This window comes from Notothenia rossii (assembly GCF_949606895.1).
Source record: "Notothenia rossii genome assembly, chromosome: 6".
Lineage (NCBI taxonomy): Eukaryota > Metazoa > Chordata > Actinopteri > Perciformes > Nototheniidae > Notothenia > Notothenia rossii.
In genome coordinates this window covers 46,093,667-46,113,270 of record NC_136909.1, presented here as the reverse complement: position 1 = coordinate 46,113,270, position 19,604 = coordinate 46,093,667, and the positions used below count along the sequence as shown (strand labels likewise).

The window sequence follows — 19,604 nt, the reverse complement described above, 5'->3', positions numbered from 1 at the left end:
GAGAAGGGATGTAGATCATTCTCATATGATTAAGTTTGTCCTTTGCAGGCCACCGTAGATGGTGCGCCACCCGGTGACGTGTTAAGATAATAGGCATTCAGTTGTTAGTCGGCATGCAACGTACATGTTCACTGTTCATGCTGTGGTCATAAATAAAGCCACCACTTGCCTATGCATTGTGTATTCCTTGTACATACACACATGCATGTATTAAGAAGTATCGACAACTTCTACAACAACTACAGAGCCACCGCAGCCAATGTGTTTCATCTGTGGCGACGTGCTTTCTAATAAGAGCATGAAACCATCCCATTTACATCGGCACCTTAGTACTAGACATCCCGCCTGTGTGGGTAAGCCTGCAGAGTTTTTCCACCAAAAGCAGGCTGAATTTAAGGGAAGCCAAGAAAAACCAAAGAAAGCGACATTGGTCTCAACCAAGGCCTTGGAGGCATCTTATGCCGTGTCGCTACTCGTTGCTAAATCGAAAAAGCCATTTACCATAGCCGAAGAGCTAATCTTGCCTGCTGCTATAATTCTCGCAGAAACTATGCTCGATAAGAAAGCAGCTGATGTCCTGAAGAAAGTGCCGTTGTCAAATAATACTGTGTGCCATCGGATCGACGACATGGGAATTGACATTATTGACCAAGTGGTGGAAAGATGTAAAGCGTCTGGTACGTTCGCTTTGCAGTTGGACGAATCAACGGATGTCAGTGGGGAAGCACAACTGATTGCGTTTGTGCGTTACAAAGACACTTTGGAGATGAACGAGCACATTCTGTTTTGCAAGAAACTCACGGGGAGAACTACCGGACAGGACGTTTTTAACGTTATTGACAATGTTTTCTCTCAACACAAGCTGGATCGGAAATCCTGCTCATGTGTGCACAGACGGCGCTGCGGCGATGACCGGCAGAGTAAATGGATTAATGGCCCACATAAAAAAGGTAAACCCTGACGTTACATGGACGCACTTCATGATTCACCGAGAAGCATTAGCTAGCAAGAGAATGAGTCCAGAGTTAAACGATGTTTTGAATGATGCCGTAAAAGTGATCAACTTCATACAGTCCAGGCCTTTGAATCATAGACTGTTTCAGTCACTTTGTGAAGACGGTGGGTCAGAACATAAACAGCTCCTGCTTCACACTGACGTCCGCTGGTTATCCCGAGGGAAGACGTTACAGCGGCTGTTCGAGCTACGCAATGAAGTGAGGGCATTTCTGTCGGAGCACACACACCCACTTGTGGCTATGTTCGACGACGCTGACTGGGTAGCTCGGCTGGGATACCTCTCTGATATTTTCAGCAAACTCAACCAGCTGAATCTCTCTTCAAGGTAAAGACACAAATGTTCTTAGCTTGTATGACAAAGTGTGTGGATTCATGGAGAAGATCAAGCTCTGGCAGAGCAAATGTGAAAAAGGGGATACAAGTTGTTTCCTGCAACTGAACGCATACATTGCTACTGGTGAATGTGACAGAGCTCCAATTGTGAAAATAGTACACACACATTTGTCCAAGCTCAAGAATGAGTTCAACTCCTACTTCCCTGATATTGACAACAAGTCATCCACACTGGCCTGGGTGCGTAATCCATTTGTGACGTGCATTAGAAGCAGCATTCCCGCCAGACTGCAAGAAGACCTCATAGATGTGTCCTCAGATAGGAGCCTGAAGATGAGGTACTCAAGCACACCACTGACACAGTTCTGGTGTGGTGTGGAGAAGGAGTATCCTGAATTGGGGAAACATGCCCTGAATGAACTGTTGCCTTTTGGGTCCACATACCTGTGTGAGGTGACATTCTCCGCCATGACCCACATCAAGACTAAACACAGGAACAGACTCAGATTGGAGAATAACCTGGTCACAGCTGTTGCAACAATCTCCCCCAGACTCACAAAACTGATGAGGGAGAAACAGGCTCAAGTTTCACATTAATTGGTGAGTTACCTTACTTTTTTTTTTAAGTCTTTAAACAATGGCTATTATAATGTATATGATTATTTATGATTGAATAGGATTTAAGTGTCACATTAATTGTCGCATTGGGTCACACAGACAAAAATATCCCCCTCTTCTCTATCTCTCCTCGTCACTTCTCTCCTTCTTCCACTCCCAGGTTTCACCTTAGCCACACACACACACACACACACACACACACACACACACACACACACACACACACACACACACACACACACACACACACACACACACGTGCTAATTTTAATGTGGGCCGCCGTGCCAATTTGACTATATACTGCTCTGTCATCTCATGGTGGCTGGTGGCTATCCATGGTGAATGGTGTGTCAGAAATGTAGTCATATTATTAGGCTATGTTTTCGTTGTCATTGTGGTTTGTTGGACTTTGTCATATTATATTATTATCTGATATATATTTCGTTTCTACTATATTTCGTTTCTATACCCTTTGTAGAAACGAAACCTTAAATATTACACCTTTTCTTTGGTTACTTTTCTTTCAAACGTTGTTTTAAATTGTAATCGTAATTGTAAGCGACTTTTTACGCACGAGCGTCAGATTACCACCCCGGACTCCCGATATAATGTCAAGCTTTATTGGGTTTAAAGGGCCCGGTGATGTGGCCCCGCCCCCCGGACCGGGTCTGATATGTGCTGCCACTGCAAACACACACACACACACACACACACACACACACACACACACACACACACACACACACACACACACACACACACATTTGATTATTACGGTATATGGTTATTATATCCCTCTCACATTTTTATATTCAGATCTAATTCTATATTTCTTTCTTTCTGCTATTACCCTGCCCATACCTATACCCCCCTCCCCCATGCTGCTATGACACCCACATTTACCCAAGGGGATCAATAAAGGAATATCTCATCTGATTGTATCATATCGTATCGCATCGTATCTCATCTCATCTCATCTTAGTTTTGTTGCAGATTATTCAGTGCTTTGTTGACTTAATGTTACAATGGGAATGAAGTGATGATGTCAGACCTCAGAACTAAAGCTTTACTTCAATAAACTGCCAACCTGTGTGACCATGTGACTTTATCCAGGTCACACACACACACACACACACACACACACACACACACACACACACACACACACACACACACACACACACACACACACACACACACACACGCACACACACACAGCCGGTCTGCCACAATATATAGACTATTAATATATCCTGGGGATCACCACGATTGATTGCGTAGTAGGGGGTACTTTAGGTTGGCTTGAAATGCTTTGGGGGTACAGTACTCAAAAAAGGTTGGGAACCACTGCTCTAAGGTGAGGAGTGACTTTGCATTTCTAGCAAGAACAGAGACTGAACATTTTGATATGCAACACCATGTTATAAGAAGTACATTTAAAAGGTGATTTAAGGAGACATAAATACCCTTCACTTCAGTAAAATAAGGTAAGGTAAGGCGATTTTATTTTAAAAGACAATGAAGTCAGGATATATTGATTGATATATTTATTATATTGAAAGGCAAATTAATACATAGTCCCATGGATCTGGAATAACGTACAATTTACAGCCTCACAATGTCAGGAACTTTTCATCTACAGATTGCTTTGGTCTGGCTTTACTCTTCACTGATTGGTTACAGAAACTTTGAACTCATTGGCTATGGAAATCAGAAGGAGGGGCTCATTATCATATGAAAAACCGCGCGAAAATACGCCTGTATTTTCGCCCGTTTTTTCGCACCAATTTACGGGCCTCCCCGTAAGTTGGTGCGAAACTACGGACGAACATACGGGCGTATTATGGCACCTTTGGCTTTCGATAGAGCTCCCTGTCGGAGCGGCAGAGCGTGATGTGAACTGAAAAGTTTTTCTGTGGCAATATTATTTAAGGAATCGTTGAGCTAGCTAGCTGGCATACATTGTCACTATCTGCTAACGTTAGCTTTAGCCTTCTATTTCTAATAGTTTTTTTCATAGGCTATAAACAGAGGTGGTATAAGTATATATATATATATATATTGGACTTGAGTAAAAGTAGAAGCACTCAGATCTTGTACCAGAATAAAAGTAGAAGTACTCAGATCTTGTACTTGAGTAAAAATAGAAGCACTCAGGTCTTGTACTTGAGTAAAAGTAGAAGTACTCAGGTCTTGTACTTGAGTAAAAGTAGAAGTACTCAGATCTTGTACTTGAGTAAAAGTAATAGTAACAGAGTGTAGGAATACTCTGTTACATTAAAAGTCCTGCATTCAAAATGTTCCTCACGTAAAAGTAGAAAAGTATTATCATCAAAATCTAGTTAAAGTAGCGACAGTAAAAGTAGTCATTGTGAAGATTGGTCCATTTCAGAATAACGTATATGATATGTTTTATAATGATTGATCATGAAAGTGTTCTCAAAGCTGGTAAAGGTGCAGCTAGTTTGAATGACTTTGTATACTGCAGGGTAGCTTGTGGATTTACTCCAGGTGGAACTAAAGTCTGATTTAACACTTGATTATATTTCACATCATTCATCCACATCTGTAAAGTAACTAAAGGTATTAAATACATGTAGGGGAGTAGAAGTACACCATGTACCTCTGAACTGTAGTGGAGTAGAAGAAAAAAGTAGCAAAACATTGAAATACTTAAATAAAGTACAAGTATCTCAAAATTGTGCCCAAGTATAGTACTTGTTGAGTTTATGAACTTAGTTACTTTACACCATGTGGCTATAAAGATAGGAAGACTACGCCTTACACAGAAGCATGAAAATACATTTTCAAAATGCTCAACAGTGCTGCCAAAATTATAAACTGACTGCTACACAATTAAAATAAATGCTTTTATATATTTCTATTAGATGTCACTCTTTGGCGTTTCTGTTATTATTAACACTGCTGCTTTAGTTGTTCTGACTGCTAAAATCCTCTGTTATTCCGTGGGGTGAGGGAGCCGGGGGCTCGGATCCTTGTCACCTTTTTCATACCGATGAGTTTGCATCCCAAAGCCTCAGTCACCTTAATTCATGTAATAAAAACATCTCAGGTCAGTAACACTCAAAGCTAAATGTGCAATACCATGTTCAGCTATGTTACTATTTATAATGTTATTGTTGTTACATCAGAAGATGTACATATTGGAATGATTTCTTAACTTACAGTAGGCTATTTTTTACAATGTGTGTTGGAAGGATTTATTAAATTACTATGAATATTGTCATTGTTGAAGGCTTTTAGAGAAGGATGAACTATGAGCCTGAATTACATAACATTTTATACCTAAAAACATAAAAGCCACAATAAATAAATCACAATTATTGTAGTTATTTTTACCTCCCGTATTGCTTTCAACCCACCAGCTTTTATGGTGTTGTTACGTCACTAACTGTAAGCTTGTCACATACAGTCTATGGTCACTCAGAGTGACCTACAGTTAATTTAGCTGCTGGAGAAGAAAGATCAGGGGGGGAGGGGGGAGAGAGCTGCCGTTTCATTCACACTGTTTAAAAAACGGTAACAACAGACTATTTTTCTTAGCGGATGCATGTCAATTTAAATCAATACATACAAATATTTTTTAAATCAATAAAAACATTTTGTAAATCCATAAAAGCATTTAAATTAATATTGGGAGTCATGTCGTTACTTTGTTGAGAATGTGGCCATGTAATAAGCGGGATAATTTGCAGCGACTTGTTCCTTATGGGGAAAATAACACCCGTCATGCAGATCAGATCTGATCTGCCGACGAGGCTCCATTAAAATATAAATATTTTTAGTGAATTACTGAGTTTAGGCACGTTAATAACGTTTTAATGAAGTTGAATACAGTATATTCATATGTGTCAGTGATTTCATTTCAATTCGGCGAACATAAACATAAATGATCGTGGTGAAGATGATGATTAAATTAGGATTAAAAATCGAGAGCTGAGCTGCATTTCCTCCCGTTCGTTTTTTCCGACTAAACAACATTATTTAGTTAAATAAAAACATGGTGATGTTTTGTAAACGATTACATGTCTCTTATTTAGCACAGAGTATGATATCCGTGACATATGGATCTTAACAAAGTTCCGCTGTACATCCAGCGTACTGTATCTGACTTTATTTCACATGAGCTCCAGTGTGGAACCCCACTGCACCCCCTGGTGGATCAATTATCCATTGCAGCTGGCTTCATTATAATTACATTTATCTATCACGGGGGCGGTCTCAAGTCAAGCTGGAGGTTTTCCCTTGAGCGAGGGCAGATCACGTACCAATCACGGCCCTCGCGTTTCAAACTGTCTGAAATGAATTGCTACATCTGTAGCTAGGTAGCTAACTTGACTATGTTCCATGCAAAACATGTATATTACCTGATATGTTTGGTCCGACGACTCCTGGTCCTTTCACCAGACGGGAAGCGAAAGAACGAGCAAGTGGTATGATCACTTTTGTGATTACAACCTGGTACAAAGCACACAGGCATCTTGTAAAAGTGAATTTATTGGAGGGAATAAATCAGTTATGAGATCTTCTTCTTCTTCTTTGCTTTAATTGCGAGTCGCAACCACTCTTGGAGCATTATCGCCTATGACATCACTTACGCGACCCAGAACGCGATTTGGGATTTGTAGTCTTTCTCGTTGCATATTTTTCATAGTCTTATATTTCAACAGTTTTACGACAAACTGTGACTTTTTTTTACATGGAAATGATTGTTTAAGATTTATTGCAGATAGCATGAAGTAGAAAAGATCCCCGATGCTAATGTGGCATTAGCCTACCTCCCGCCCCCTTAGCACCTGGTGGAGGGGGCGATAGGCTACTCTTCAAATGTTTCACAAAATACTTACCATCATGACTACTCATACTGTTTAACATTTTGGTTTTTCATGTTAAGGATAATACAAATGACAAGGCTAAGTAATGTAACGTAATGCTAACTAACATGCTCGCTAGTAGCTAGGTAGCTAACTTGACTATGTTCCATGCAAAACATGTACAGGACTGTCTCAGAAAATTAGAATATTGTGATAAAGTTCTTTATTTTCTGTAATGCAATTAAAAAAACAAAAATGTCATACATTCTGGATTCATTACAAATCAACTGAAATATTGCAAGCCTTTTATTATTTTAATATTGCTGATTATGGCATACAGCTTAAGAAAACTCAAATATCCTATCTCTAAATATTAGAATATCATGAAAAAGTATACTAGTAGGGTGTTCAACGAATCACTTGAATCGTCTAATTAACTCGAAACACCTGCAAGGGTTTCCTGAGCCTTGAAAAACACTCAGCTTGGTTCAGTAAACTAAATCACAAGTATGGGGAAGACTGCTGATCTGACTGCTGTCCAGAGGACCGTCATTGACACCCTCCATCAGGAGGGTAAGACACAAAAAGAAATTTCTCAAAGAGCAAGCTGTTCACAGAGTGCAGTTTCAAAGCACATCCACAAAAAGTCTGTTGGAAGGGGGAAATGTGGCAGGAAACGCTGCACAACCAAGAGAGATGACCGCAGTCTTAACAGCATTGTGAAGAAGAGTCGCTTCCAGAATTTGGGGGAGCTTCAAAGACAGTGGACTGAAGCTGGAGTCCAGGTATCAAAAGTCACTGTTCACAGACGTGTCCGGGAAATGGGCTACAATAGCCGTATTCCCATGGTCAAGCCACTTCTGAACTCAAGACAACGGAAGAGGCGTCTGACTTGGGCTAAGGAAAAGAAGCACTGGACAGTTGCACAGTGGTCCAAAGTCCTCTTTTCAGACGAAAGCAAGTTTTGTATTTCATTTGGAAGTCAAGGCGCCAGAGTCTGGAGAAAGGCTGGAGAGGAGCAAAATCCAAGTTGCTTGAAATCCGGTGTGAAGTTCCCACAGTCAGCGATGGTTTGGGGAGCCATGTCAGCTGCTGGTGTTGGTCCACTGTGTTTCATCAAGCCCAGAGTAAATGCAGCTGTGTACCAAGAGATTTTAGAGCACTACATGCTTCCGTCTGCTGAAAAGCTCTATGGAGATGAGGAATTCATTTTCCAGCATGATCTGGCACCTGCCCACAGTGCCAAAACCACCAGTAACTGGTGTACTGACCATGGCATTACTGTCCTCGATTGGCCTGCAAATTCCCCTGACCTGAACCCCATAGAGAATATGTGGGGTATTGTGAAGAAGAAGCTGAAAGACACCAGACCCAACAATGCTAATGAGCTAAAGGCCGCTATTGAAGCATCCTGGGCATCCATAACACCTCAGCAATGCCACAGGCTGATTGCCTCCATGCCACGCCGCATTGATGCAGTAATCCGTGCAAAAGGATTCCCAACCAAGTACTGAGTGCATTAATGGACATTTTCAAATGTTTGATTGTGTTTTGCTGTTATAAATCTTTTTTTTTTACTTGGTCTGAGGAACTATTCTAATTTTTTGAGATAGGATTTTTGAGTTTTCTTAAGCTGTATGCCATAATCAGCAATATTAAAATAATAAAAGGCTTGCAATATTTCAGTTGATTTGTAATGAATCCAGAATGTATGACATTTTTGTTTTTTTAATTGCATTACAGAAAATAAAGAACTTTATCACAATATTCTAATTTTCTGAGACAGTCCTGTATATTACCTGATATGTTTGGTCCAACGACTCCTGGTCCTTTCACCAGACGGGAAGCGATAGAACGAGCAAGTGGTATGATCACTTTTGTGATTACAACCTGGTTCAAAGCACACAGGCATCTTTTAAAAGTGAATTTATTGGAGGGAATAAATCAGTTATGAGATCTTCTTCTTCTTTGCTTTAATTGCGAGTCGCAACCAGTCTTGGAGCATTATCGCCTATGCAGTGGTGTAGTGGTCCCTGGAGAAGTGGGTATACTCTTAGTTTTGCAATTTTTTTTAAGCAGCCCATAGTGCAAAGGATTATCGCCCTGTTTTATAATGACATACTCTATTTAGTTCACCCCAAAAATATTAACCCAGTATAGTTACTCAGTATTACTTACACACAGTGGTGGACAGTAACGAAGTAAATGTAATTCGTTACTGTACTTAAGTACTTTTTTGAAGTATCTGTACTTTACTTAAGTATTTCCATTTTGGGGGACTTTTTACTTTTACTCCACTACATTTCAAAGTAAAATATCTTACTTTTACTCCACTATATTACGGGACATCTGTCGTTCCTTCTCATGAGTGAATTATTTGTTATATAAATAAGCAGAGCGTTCCACAAGGTTTAGGAGTGTGTTTATGGGAATTTTTTACCATTCTTCCAGAAGCGCATTTGTGAGGTAATTTAACCAAGAGATTTTGGACAATTCCATACTCCCAACTTTGAAAACAGTTTGGGAATGGCCCCTTCATGTTCCAACATGACCGTGCACCAGTGCACAAAGCAAGGTCCATAAAGACATGGATGACAGAGTTTGGTGTGGATGAACTTGACTGGCCTGCACAGAGTCCTGACCTCAAACCAATAGAACACCCTTGGGATGAATTAGGAGCACAGCCTGAGAGCCAGTCTCTTCATCCAACTTCAGTTGCCGCTTCTGGAAGAATGGTCAAATATTTCCATAAACACACTCCTAAACCTGGTGGAAAGCCTTCCCATAAGAGTTGAAGCTGTTATAGATGCAAAGGGTGGACCGACGTCATATGAAACCCTATGGATTAAGAATGGGATGTCACTTAAGTTCATATGCACATCAAGGCAGGTGACCCAATACTTTTGGCAATATAGTGTATATATATATATATATATATATATATATATATATATAAATAAATATCACCACAAATATTGAATATCATCATTCAAATAATTCAACAATAAATTCAAAACGATATGTTACAAAACAACAATATATAGTTAACAATGAACAAAAATATATACATTTTACAACATATCCATGAAAACCAAAGTGACTCTCTCAACCCAGTGCTGGGTTTCTAAGTAAGTGCTCATATTACAGTATTTTCCAGACAGACTTGCTTTCTGCAGGAGTTTTCACACCGCATTGCCTTGAACGCATAGAAGTGGCAGCACGGTGTCTCTTCAACCAGGTCCTCATATACTTTTGAGGATCAAACATAGAAGTAGGGGGGCCGTTGATATTAATCATCATCAAGTTTGATATGTTTGAGATCAGTAGTACAGCCCTTTTGTCTGAGCTTATATTGTTCATAAGGCTAAAGTTCCTCTCACACTCTGCTGTGCTGACAGGGAATGTCTTCATACAGTTCATGGGTGGTTTTAGGTCCTTGGGCTCACTATTGGGCTCTTCCAGTAGGTCTCGCATCCCATTCAGTGCTTGGTCTGTGCACAAGTGAAATCGCTTGCACAGTCGCTTAACCTGGTCTTCACCATGGCGAATGCTGGGGTTTGATGGCCATTTACTCTGATCAAGGATGCTGAAGTCCTTGATGACCGCATCTTCGAAAGACAAGCGTTGCTCAAGATTGTTCACAAGGCTTTGTAAGAACTGGCCTGGATTGAATGACTTCAGCTTTGCAGTTCCTACTAGAGCTATAGAGCGATACTCTCCAGCCTCTTTTGCCTCTAAAGCCTCACAGTATTTTTCACCTGGACTCTCTTTGAAAGACTGTATCACTCTGATTGAGCATTTCAGCAGATGCTCTGCTCTGAGCAGAGTTATAGAATGAGCTTGAAGCTCCAGTGACAGGACACTTAGTTCATGGAGAGTGTCATACATGAGCCCAAGGTCACAGATAAATTCAGGACTTTGAAGACGGTATAATAAACCTCTGTACATTTGTTTCTCTTTGGTGGACCTCATCTCATCGGAAGACGCATTCTTAAAGTGCTGCACAAGACCTCCCAGGGATGTCCACACAGCACGAACAGTACGAAAGCTACTGCCCACCCAGCGTACATCTAAAACTCTGCCAATGCGAAGAAGTTGTGAGCCTACTTCAGCTGCTGCATCTTTGAGTTCACGCTCATTTTTGTTCGACATACTATAAAGTAGGGGTGTAACAACTAATCGACTTAATCGATTAAAATCGATTACCAAATTAGTTGGCAACTAATTCAGTCGTCGATTCGTTGGTGACATCATCACATGTGTTCTACACCCCGTTAAGCTCCAACGTTATCGCTCTTTTTTATCGGTACAGGACTCAGAGACATTTAAAACATATGTCATATGTATTATTGCTACATAAACATTATATCGCAGTCTTAGTGTCGCCAACTCAGTTTCTAATATGCAATATGACTACAAAATGCGTCTATAATGTATTTTCGATCTCTCCCCCGCCTGCTTGCGAGGGGGCGGGGCAGTTTACACACACAAGCAGGAGATGGCGGAGAGAACGCGCTCCGAGGTGTGGTTAAACTTTAGCCGTCTCGATGTGGACAATGCTTGTTACCAAAAGTGCAATAACAGTTTATCATATAAAGGCGGTAAAACGAGCAATTTGTCTAAACACTTAGCAAAAGTGCACCACATTCAGACGGAGGAATGCACCGGGTTCGACTGTCTTTCTAGTAGCTCTGTAGCCCTGTCCACGAGTAACGTTTCCACGTCAGGTGTTATGTATGCTAGCAGCAACACACAGAGTTAATTCAGTTATAAAAACATAGGTTAATGATTAGAGGTAACTGAGTTATTTTGTTAAAGTTTCAGCTATTCGGTTTACAGTTCTGTCATCACATTATTTAATATGATTTGTTAAAACATTGTTGTTTCTTTTGATGTGAAATATTATGCATTTAATTAAAATAAAAAGCAATGTTAGTTTTGTTCACAATTTGTTTAGTTAGTTTACCTTATTTCTTGTCAAAAGAACCGTTAATACTATCGTTAAAAGGACCGGATCGATAAGCAGTATTGATATAAGTAGTAGTACAGTTAAAACCTTAACGATCCGAATAATCGATTAATCGTTTCATTAATCGATAGATTAATCGATTATCAAATTAGTCGTTTGTTGCAGCCCTACTATAAAGTGAATATAGCTTCTGCATAAATATTTTAAAGTGGTTGACACCCGTCACCTCATCAACAGCATTTGACACAGCTAGTTCCAGCCTATGGTTCATACAGTGCAACACAAAGAGCCTTGGGAATCTCGAGGTCAACCTGGTTGCTACTCCTGACTTCTTTCCTAGCATGACACTGGCTCCATCAGACACAAATGTTACCCAGTTTTCAAGAAGCCACTCTTCTGTAAAGCCAGCCTTCATTAAACAGGTGAGTAAAGCCTGTTCTATGCCATCTGCTCTCTGATTGTCTAATTCAACTAGATCAAGGAATATGAACTCAGGGCTTGCTCCTTCAATTGACGCTTTTACAGAAACTGTCATGACAGGTTTGTGACTTAAAGAAGAGGCCTCGTCAATAAGGACAGCTAACTTCGTGGATGATGCTATTATGTTACTCACAATTTTGCTCTGCATCTCACTGGCAACATGTTGTATGATTTGTGTTGCACTGTAACGTGAATGAAGTATTGAGCCCATCTTAACACCATTCAGTTCCTGCAGCTCAATGAGGCTCTCATGGTCAGAAAAGGGTCTGTTCTTTTTGGCCAAATGGTAGGCTGTTCGGAACACAGCATCAGTTTCCTTCTTGTAGGACTCAGTCATAACCTCCACTGCATTCTCAATGGCCGATTCTTTTTGTTGTTCTGCCACCTTCACAGCCTGAGAGTGTGCCTTGGACAAAGCATGTTTCCTGATCTTATTTCTCAAGACTGACAGACTTGTTTCTCTACTTCCCTGAGAAGACACTTGAATTTCAAAGTTCATCCATTCTCTTGAGAGTGATACACCTTGCTCCTCGTTGATCCCAATAGAGTTCACACTGCTACAAACCAGACATCCTGTGAAGCATAAACATACAATGTAACTACTGTATCCACAGCTGTATGTGTGCATGGTCTATTTTTCCCATATACATAAAAGGACACACACACACACACGCACACAATATTAATGTGTGTCCACTGTTTCAGAAGCTACCTAAACTAACAAGATACCTAAACTTACCAAGTTTTTTGTTTTTGGATCCCAACCAGCGGTTCTTGGATTTAAAATCCTCTTTTTGATTGACAGTCCACAGGTCAGGCCAGTCATTATTGATGTCTAAGGGAAGAACAACAAAAGTGATTGAATTATAGGCTATAAAAGGGGAACAATGACCATAACCTATTCAAAAGTGTAAAGTCGTCACCTTCATAATCTGCATTATTAGATTTTTCATTTTAGCCCCCAAATAGTCAAATAGTCAATTACACAGGGCCTAGCTGTAGCTTTATCCATGGCTGTGTCAATACAAAGTGTGAAAACTCTTCTAAGAAAAGGCGTTATGACGTGACTCAATGTTGCACACAAATTAGACCTAAACACAGACAAACCTTGTGCCCTTTTCAACCAGGTCCTTGGTAAACAACAGCACGTTTCCTTTCGTGAGGAAGACGCACTTTTAAACTTTTACCGTCATATAAGTCTTTTACTTCCTACCGCATCCTGCCTTCAAAATAAAAGTACCCGTTTTCATAATGTATCCAAATTCGTGGATTCCACGTAGCGTCGCTATGCCCGAATCTGGCTGTGCGTCGCACAAGGTCAAAATGCCCTTGCTATTTTTAAGCTGTTGGCTGAAACAACAGTCGCCAAAGTAACACAGATATAAGACTTTATTCAATCCTAAAAGAGGTAGATCGGCGGGATAAATGGCTGTCTTTAATTAGAAGAGACCACTGGCAGCCAACATCTACCCTCAGATTGTGCAGTCTCCTATAAATTAGCACTAGCTACATTTGACCTCAAATTATGTAGCTGCTAGTGCTAGCTAGCTAATTTTTTATCTCCATTTGACAGGAAAACGCTGACAATCCAAAACACTAATCTTCAGTTGCCACAGCTAATGTTACAATTAAGCAGATAGCTGTGTCACGTCACCAAACACACGATGATCTTAGCATTATGTTAGCTAACGTTAGCTAAGCGCTAACGTTCTTCAGATTTCGTGGTACCTAGCTATGCTCTTGAAAAGCCTTCAGGCTATCTCTGGTGTATGGGGATGGATTTTGTGTACAAGATAAATGTAAATGTCAGGAAAATAAAGTTGGGGCAGACACTTAGCATAAGGGACACAATAAAGTTCAGAGTAATAAATATGGATTGCAGCAAATAATGGATGTATTTTCCAAATGTCTTTCTGTCTCACTAAGGTGTGCTGTGCTCATTGCCATGAAGCTATAATAGCTAACTAGTGCCACTAGAATCAGAAATACTAAATTTAAAAGTTGAAACCAACTATTAACGAAAATAATGCTATTACTACTTTTATGTTAGTATATATGACTACCTAGCTACGATTTGTTACAAAAATCTTAAAATATAGAAGTGAGACCCACCGTTATTGTCGTCTTCATCTCCTTCCCTGTCAGCATCCTCTTCAACGGATGAGGGGGACGGAGGGAGCGCAGGTGTTGGGCTGATGTCAGGGCTGATGATAACAGGGCTATCAGCTAACAGCTCCGGTGTTCTAGCCTCACTATCTGTAGCTGAGCTGCTGGCCGATGTAGTTCCACAAGGACGTTTATTGTAAAAGGAAATTTTAGTCTGAATGGCTCGCTTCATTTTAACAGTTCATACAATTTTTGTAATGGCAAATAGTTGAAAGTAAATTAACATTTGTCTATATGCAGTTTTTTCCCCTTATTAAGACCCGCCCTACTCTGCCTCTGATTGGTTTTTCATCAGTTCTCGCGCTGAAAACCTGACCAATCTAACCAGCGAAGGCATAGAGTTAGCCAATATGAGGCAGAGTAGGTTTGTGTCATGAGTCTTCACAGTACTATGAAATGACATTGAGCCACTACTAAATAATGCGCACCAGCGGTGATTGAGAAGTGGGTATACGCCATGGTGTCTGAAAAATAAGTGGGTATACGCCGTATACCTGCGTATACCCTGGACTACACCACTGCGCCTATGACATCACTTACGCGACCCAGAATGCGATTTGGGATTTGTAGTCTTTCTAGTGGCGTATTTTTCACAGTCTTATATTTCAACAGTTTTACTACGAACTGTGACTTTTTTTTACATGGAAATTATTGTTTAAGATTGACAAACATCATATGTGTCATTTGTGGCACAATTCAAACAGGATCAAAAGATAACTTTTTCTTTCTCCATTGACTTTAATGTATAATTTTCCGCTTCCGGGGTCCCATGGAGGCTCCCGGAAGGGGAGGGACTTTGCCTCTCTATTGAGAAACCTCTATGGAAACCACGAGAAGCAGGGAAATGAGTTTTAAAAGCAATGGGACGTCGTTTCCGTTCTTATCATACATCCATGGTCGTTTCCTCCAGAGCGTCGAGATCTGCTCGGGAAGATGGCGGAGTAAGAAGCAACAACGTTGCAGTCTCGTAGAAAAAGTTTAGATTTGAGTCCTTGACTGCAAAACCGACAGGCAATAGCTTATTCATGATACACTTTAAGTTATTATAGAAGCTTAAATAGTCACATTTTACTTTAATTCTCCAGTTACCAACACTTTTGACATAAAGTGCCTGCTAGCATGACCGACCAAGATTACAACTTAAAAGTTCTCCGTGAGGCGTGTGACGACTCGGTTATTGAGGACATGGAAGCAGACAACTCTAAGGGACACAAAATAAATTGGGACCACTCACCAACTAAAGGACCGAATCCAAAGAAATCAAAGGTTCATGGCGAAACACAAATGGCAGAGGATAGCAGCAGCACCATTCTCCAGGCGATACAAGTCTTATCCGGAAAAATGGATGAACAGACAGAGCTGTTAAAAAAGTTTGAAAAACGCATTGAAGCAAACACTGAAGCAGCTTAAGAAAATAAGAAAGACATTTCTGCTCTTCAGAAAAAGTTTGATGATCTTCTGGAAGATAACACTTTACTACGTAAGTCTGGAGAGGAGCAAGCACGCTACAAACAGAGGTGGAATCTGAGGATGAATGGTCTGCCTGAAAAAGAAGGAGAAAACACAAGAGAAGCTGTTATCGGGATACTCACAAGAGTTGTTCCGCTGTCTGTGGAAAAGCTGCGTGACTCAGTAGACACTGTCCATCGGCTGGGTGTGAAGGGTAATGCAGCTACAATCATCATTCAGTTCAGGATGAGGACTGTTCGTGACGAGATCTGGAAAAAGCCCAAAGATGCGAGAGTCTGCAATGAGATGCACATTCGTTTCAAAGAGGATTTCTCCAAGGAGGACCGGGAGGCTCAATCCAAGCTGTGGCCACTGGTTCAAGAAGCCAGGAGAAAGGGGAAAAGAGCTTTTCTGAAGGAAAGCTTCGCGCTGATTCACAACAAAAGAGTGGACCCGGAATAACGTGAAAAACACCGCAGTAATTTACTGGAGGGACAGGGAGCAGGTTTTCGGTCCTCAGTAGGTATGCTGAAGTTCTCAGTTTGAGTGTTTTTAGGATTGGACTTGTCTCAGGTTACATTCAAAATGTTGTGAGCTATTGCACTAAATGTGTTTGTTAAGGGCTACGTTACTCACTCCTGCGCATCGATATAGCGCATTCCTTTGCGCATTCTTTTGCGCATTTTCTTAAGGATTCTATCTTTGCTCTTTCAATCTTATCGTTCATATCCTTAAATGCTAGGGGGCTAAAAAACAATGTGAAACTTAAGGCAATTTTTCTTTTTTGTAAGGAACAAAAGGCAAATTACGTTTTTCTGCAAGAAACTCATTCTGCAGACGCAGACACTAAGTTCTGGAAAGTACAATGGGGAGGCAATATTCTTTTCAGCCATGGAACATCACATTCGGCTGGAGTGATGATTTTATTTAACAGGTTACCTGGAAATATAATTGACCACAGGAGTGATACAAACGGTCATTGGCTAACAGTTTCAAAATAAAAGACCTTTGAAGTCTCATATATGAGCTATCATCCCTGTCCCCAAAGGTATTTTATTTTGAAACTGTACATCAGAATGTCCTGATTTTTTCTGAGTGATGTTGGAGATTTGGAGGATGTTTAAAACCAACCTCGTCTCCGCGTGTCGTTTGATAAGCTGGGTAAATTCGTAAAAAGGAAGGGATTAAGAAACACCAGAATGCAAGTGAAACAATAATCTTGTTTTAATGATACAAAGTAACAATACAAATACAAAGGAATCACGAAGCACTCTGCAGGGTACTCCGGGCTCAGGTTCTATCACCGTGTGAGACAGGTCTCAGGAACGGCCAGTCAAAAACAAGAGCGCGAACCAAAGGAAAACACAGGCTTTCATACTAAAACCCAGGAGGAGGTGTGTGCGTGCTTTCCCCCAGAGGTCATCTTATTGGGAGAGACCAACACATGGCCTGTCGCACCCAATCAGTGCGACACAGCAGAAGAAACCCGGAAACAAAAAGTCTCTTTCAGTTTGACGAAGACCAGACACGAACCTGCTCTAAACAACAAGTTTCCTTATCTTATTTCACATCTTGCAGCCAGCACACACACATCCCCTTTATGGCCCTTTGTCCCTGAGTCCATCTTCCCGCCTCAGGCTGCCACACCCAAGTTAAAAGTATGTTTTAAGATATAGTTGTTATAGTTGGCTAAATATACGTAATACATGTAAATCACTTTCATATCAATAATAACGAAGAACACATTACCTATGCTCTTAAGCAGTATTAGAGATGCTTTTCAAATAGTCAAACTTCACACAGGCCTAATATAGAGAACACACTCATTTGTCCTACAGCCCTTCCATTTGTTTGAGCTATTGTTCACATCTTTACTTCAAATAAAAGGTTTCACATTGTATATTTCCAGCTTCCTTTACACATACTGTTATTATTAATACAAAGTAATTAACCACACACATCTATTGAAAACAAGTAGATTTCCCTGATAATTGACATGCTGAAAATGCTCTCTCGTCCCTATCATAAAAGCTGCTTCCATTTCATATAGAGTAATAAAACATGTTTAAGCTAATTTCTCCACACTGTTTGTAGCCATTTAGTACCCACACATGAAAGAATAAGAACAGAGGTATAGTTGAACAGTAATCATGTAGCACATATATTTACTGCAATGAAAACACACATATTTGCACTAAGCATATGTAACGCACCCTCTTCTTTTATGAGGGAAACATTCCAGAGTTTTGGAGCTATCCCCAAATTAGGATGTCCCCTGCTTGCATCCCTCTCTAAACACAAAGACTTCACCTCAATATATTGGGGAGGGAAAATATACTTTGTCCCTTCAAATTTAACACACATGAATATATATAAGGTGACATTAAAATGAATATACCAGATTTAACTTTCCTGCCATAACACGTTACTTTAATACTTCAAATAATTCAAATAATCCTTCAGTGACTACATGGGGTGTCCTGCTATCACCCTGGAGTGAGATGGATCTATGATACTGGACAGTTTTTGTTTTAGTCTCATCTAAAAACAGGGATGATAGCTCATATATGAGACTTCAAAGGTCTTTTATTTTGAAACTGTACATCAGAATATCCAGATTTTTTCTGAGTGACTAGATGGGGTGTCCTGCTATCAACCTGGAGTGAGATGGATCTATGATACTGGACAGTTTTTGTTTTATTCTCATCTAAAAATATGGATGATAACTCATACAATAGAGATTTCAAAGGTCTTTTATTTTGAAACTCTACATCAGAATGTCCTGATTTTTTCTGAGTGACTAGATGGGATGTCCTGCTATCACCCTGAAGTGAAATGAGTCTTTGATACTGGACAGTTTTTGTTTTATTCTCATCTAAACACAGAGGGAGGATTTTTGTTTGACTCTACCGTAATGCATAGGATATTCGCGCACCGCAATATCACGAGAGAGAATCACTGTCAAGGGGGTTACAACTACAACAAGATGAACATATTTGACCGTGATTGAATTGTACGTTTCAAAATGATGCCGAAGTAACAACATACTGATACCGGATAGTAAAAACCATGAATTAAGGCTTTGACAAGTCTGCAGACAGACGGCAGGCGAAAAACCTTTTAAAATGCGTGTTTTCTAATGGAGATTTGGCTAAGCTAACGTTGTAAATGCTCCGACCGTCCACACTCACAACAACGGCCTATACAGACATAAATAAACCAGCGACTGTATTCGCCATGACACAGACAGTATGTGGTTTGTACTTGTTTAACTTTTGTCTAGTTTCTGAACAGATATGAAGAACTGTGAGCTCTGAGTGCTAAGAGCTAACGGTGTTGTTTTTCTGGGGAGTTCATTGAAGATGAAGTCACGGCTCCGCCTACACTGCGTTACTATAGATACTACCCCAGTTCCTCACGAGTCTAAAAAACAACTCACGTCAACGCACGTAAGCAACGTGGGCGCCAACGTGGGCGCCAAAGTGGGCGCCAACGTGAGCGCTCTCGTGACCAAAATATTTGACGGCGCTGATTGGCTGAAATTATGTTTCGGCGGCACAGTTTACTATTGAGACTTTTGCAACGTGCTGGTTGCTGCTGTTTGGCTCGGGGGCCGCGCCCCGTAATGATAAACTAATGCCAAGGGCAAGGCCAGGCAGGAAACATGTGACTTATCAGTAACTTTAGACATCGTAACACAATTTTAAACAAGATTTTATTGTAGATTATTAGGGCT

At 40.4% G+C, this 19,604-nt stretch overlaps 1 protein-coding gene across 1 annotated transcript; it reads right to left on the bottom strand.

Moving 5' to 3' along the window:
• Positions 1–9,604: 9,604 nt before the first annotated feature.
• Positions 9,605–14,886, bottom strand: LOC307044599 (E3 SUMO-protein ligase KIAA1586-like; the record flags this gene model as incomplete). The annotated part of the gene is made up of 5 exons (XM_079689910.1): positions 14,366–14,886; positions 12,993–13,088; positions 12,047–12,826; positions 10,185–10,412; positions 9,605–9,642 (listed from the first exon to the last, which is right to left on the bottom strand). The coding sequence occupies exons 1-5, from the start codon at positions 14,589–14,591 to the stop codon at positions 9,605–9,607; spliced, it is 1,368 nt and encodes a 455-aa protein (XP_079546036.1). The 5' UTR covers positions 14,592–14,886.
• Positions 14,887–19,604: the final 4,718 nt, after the last annotated feature.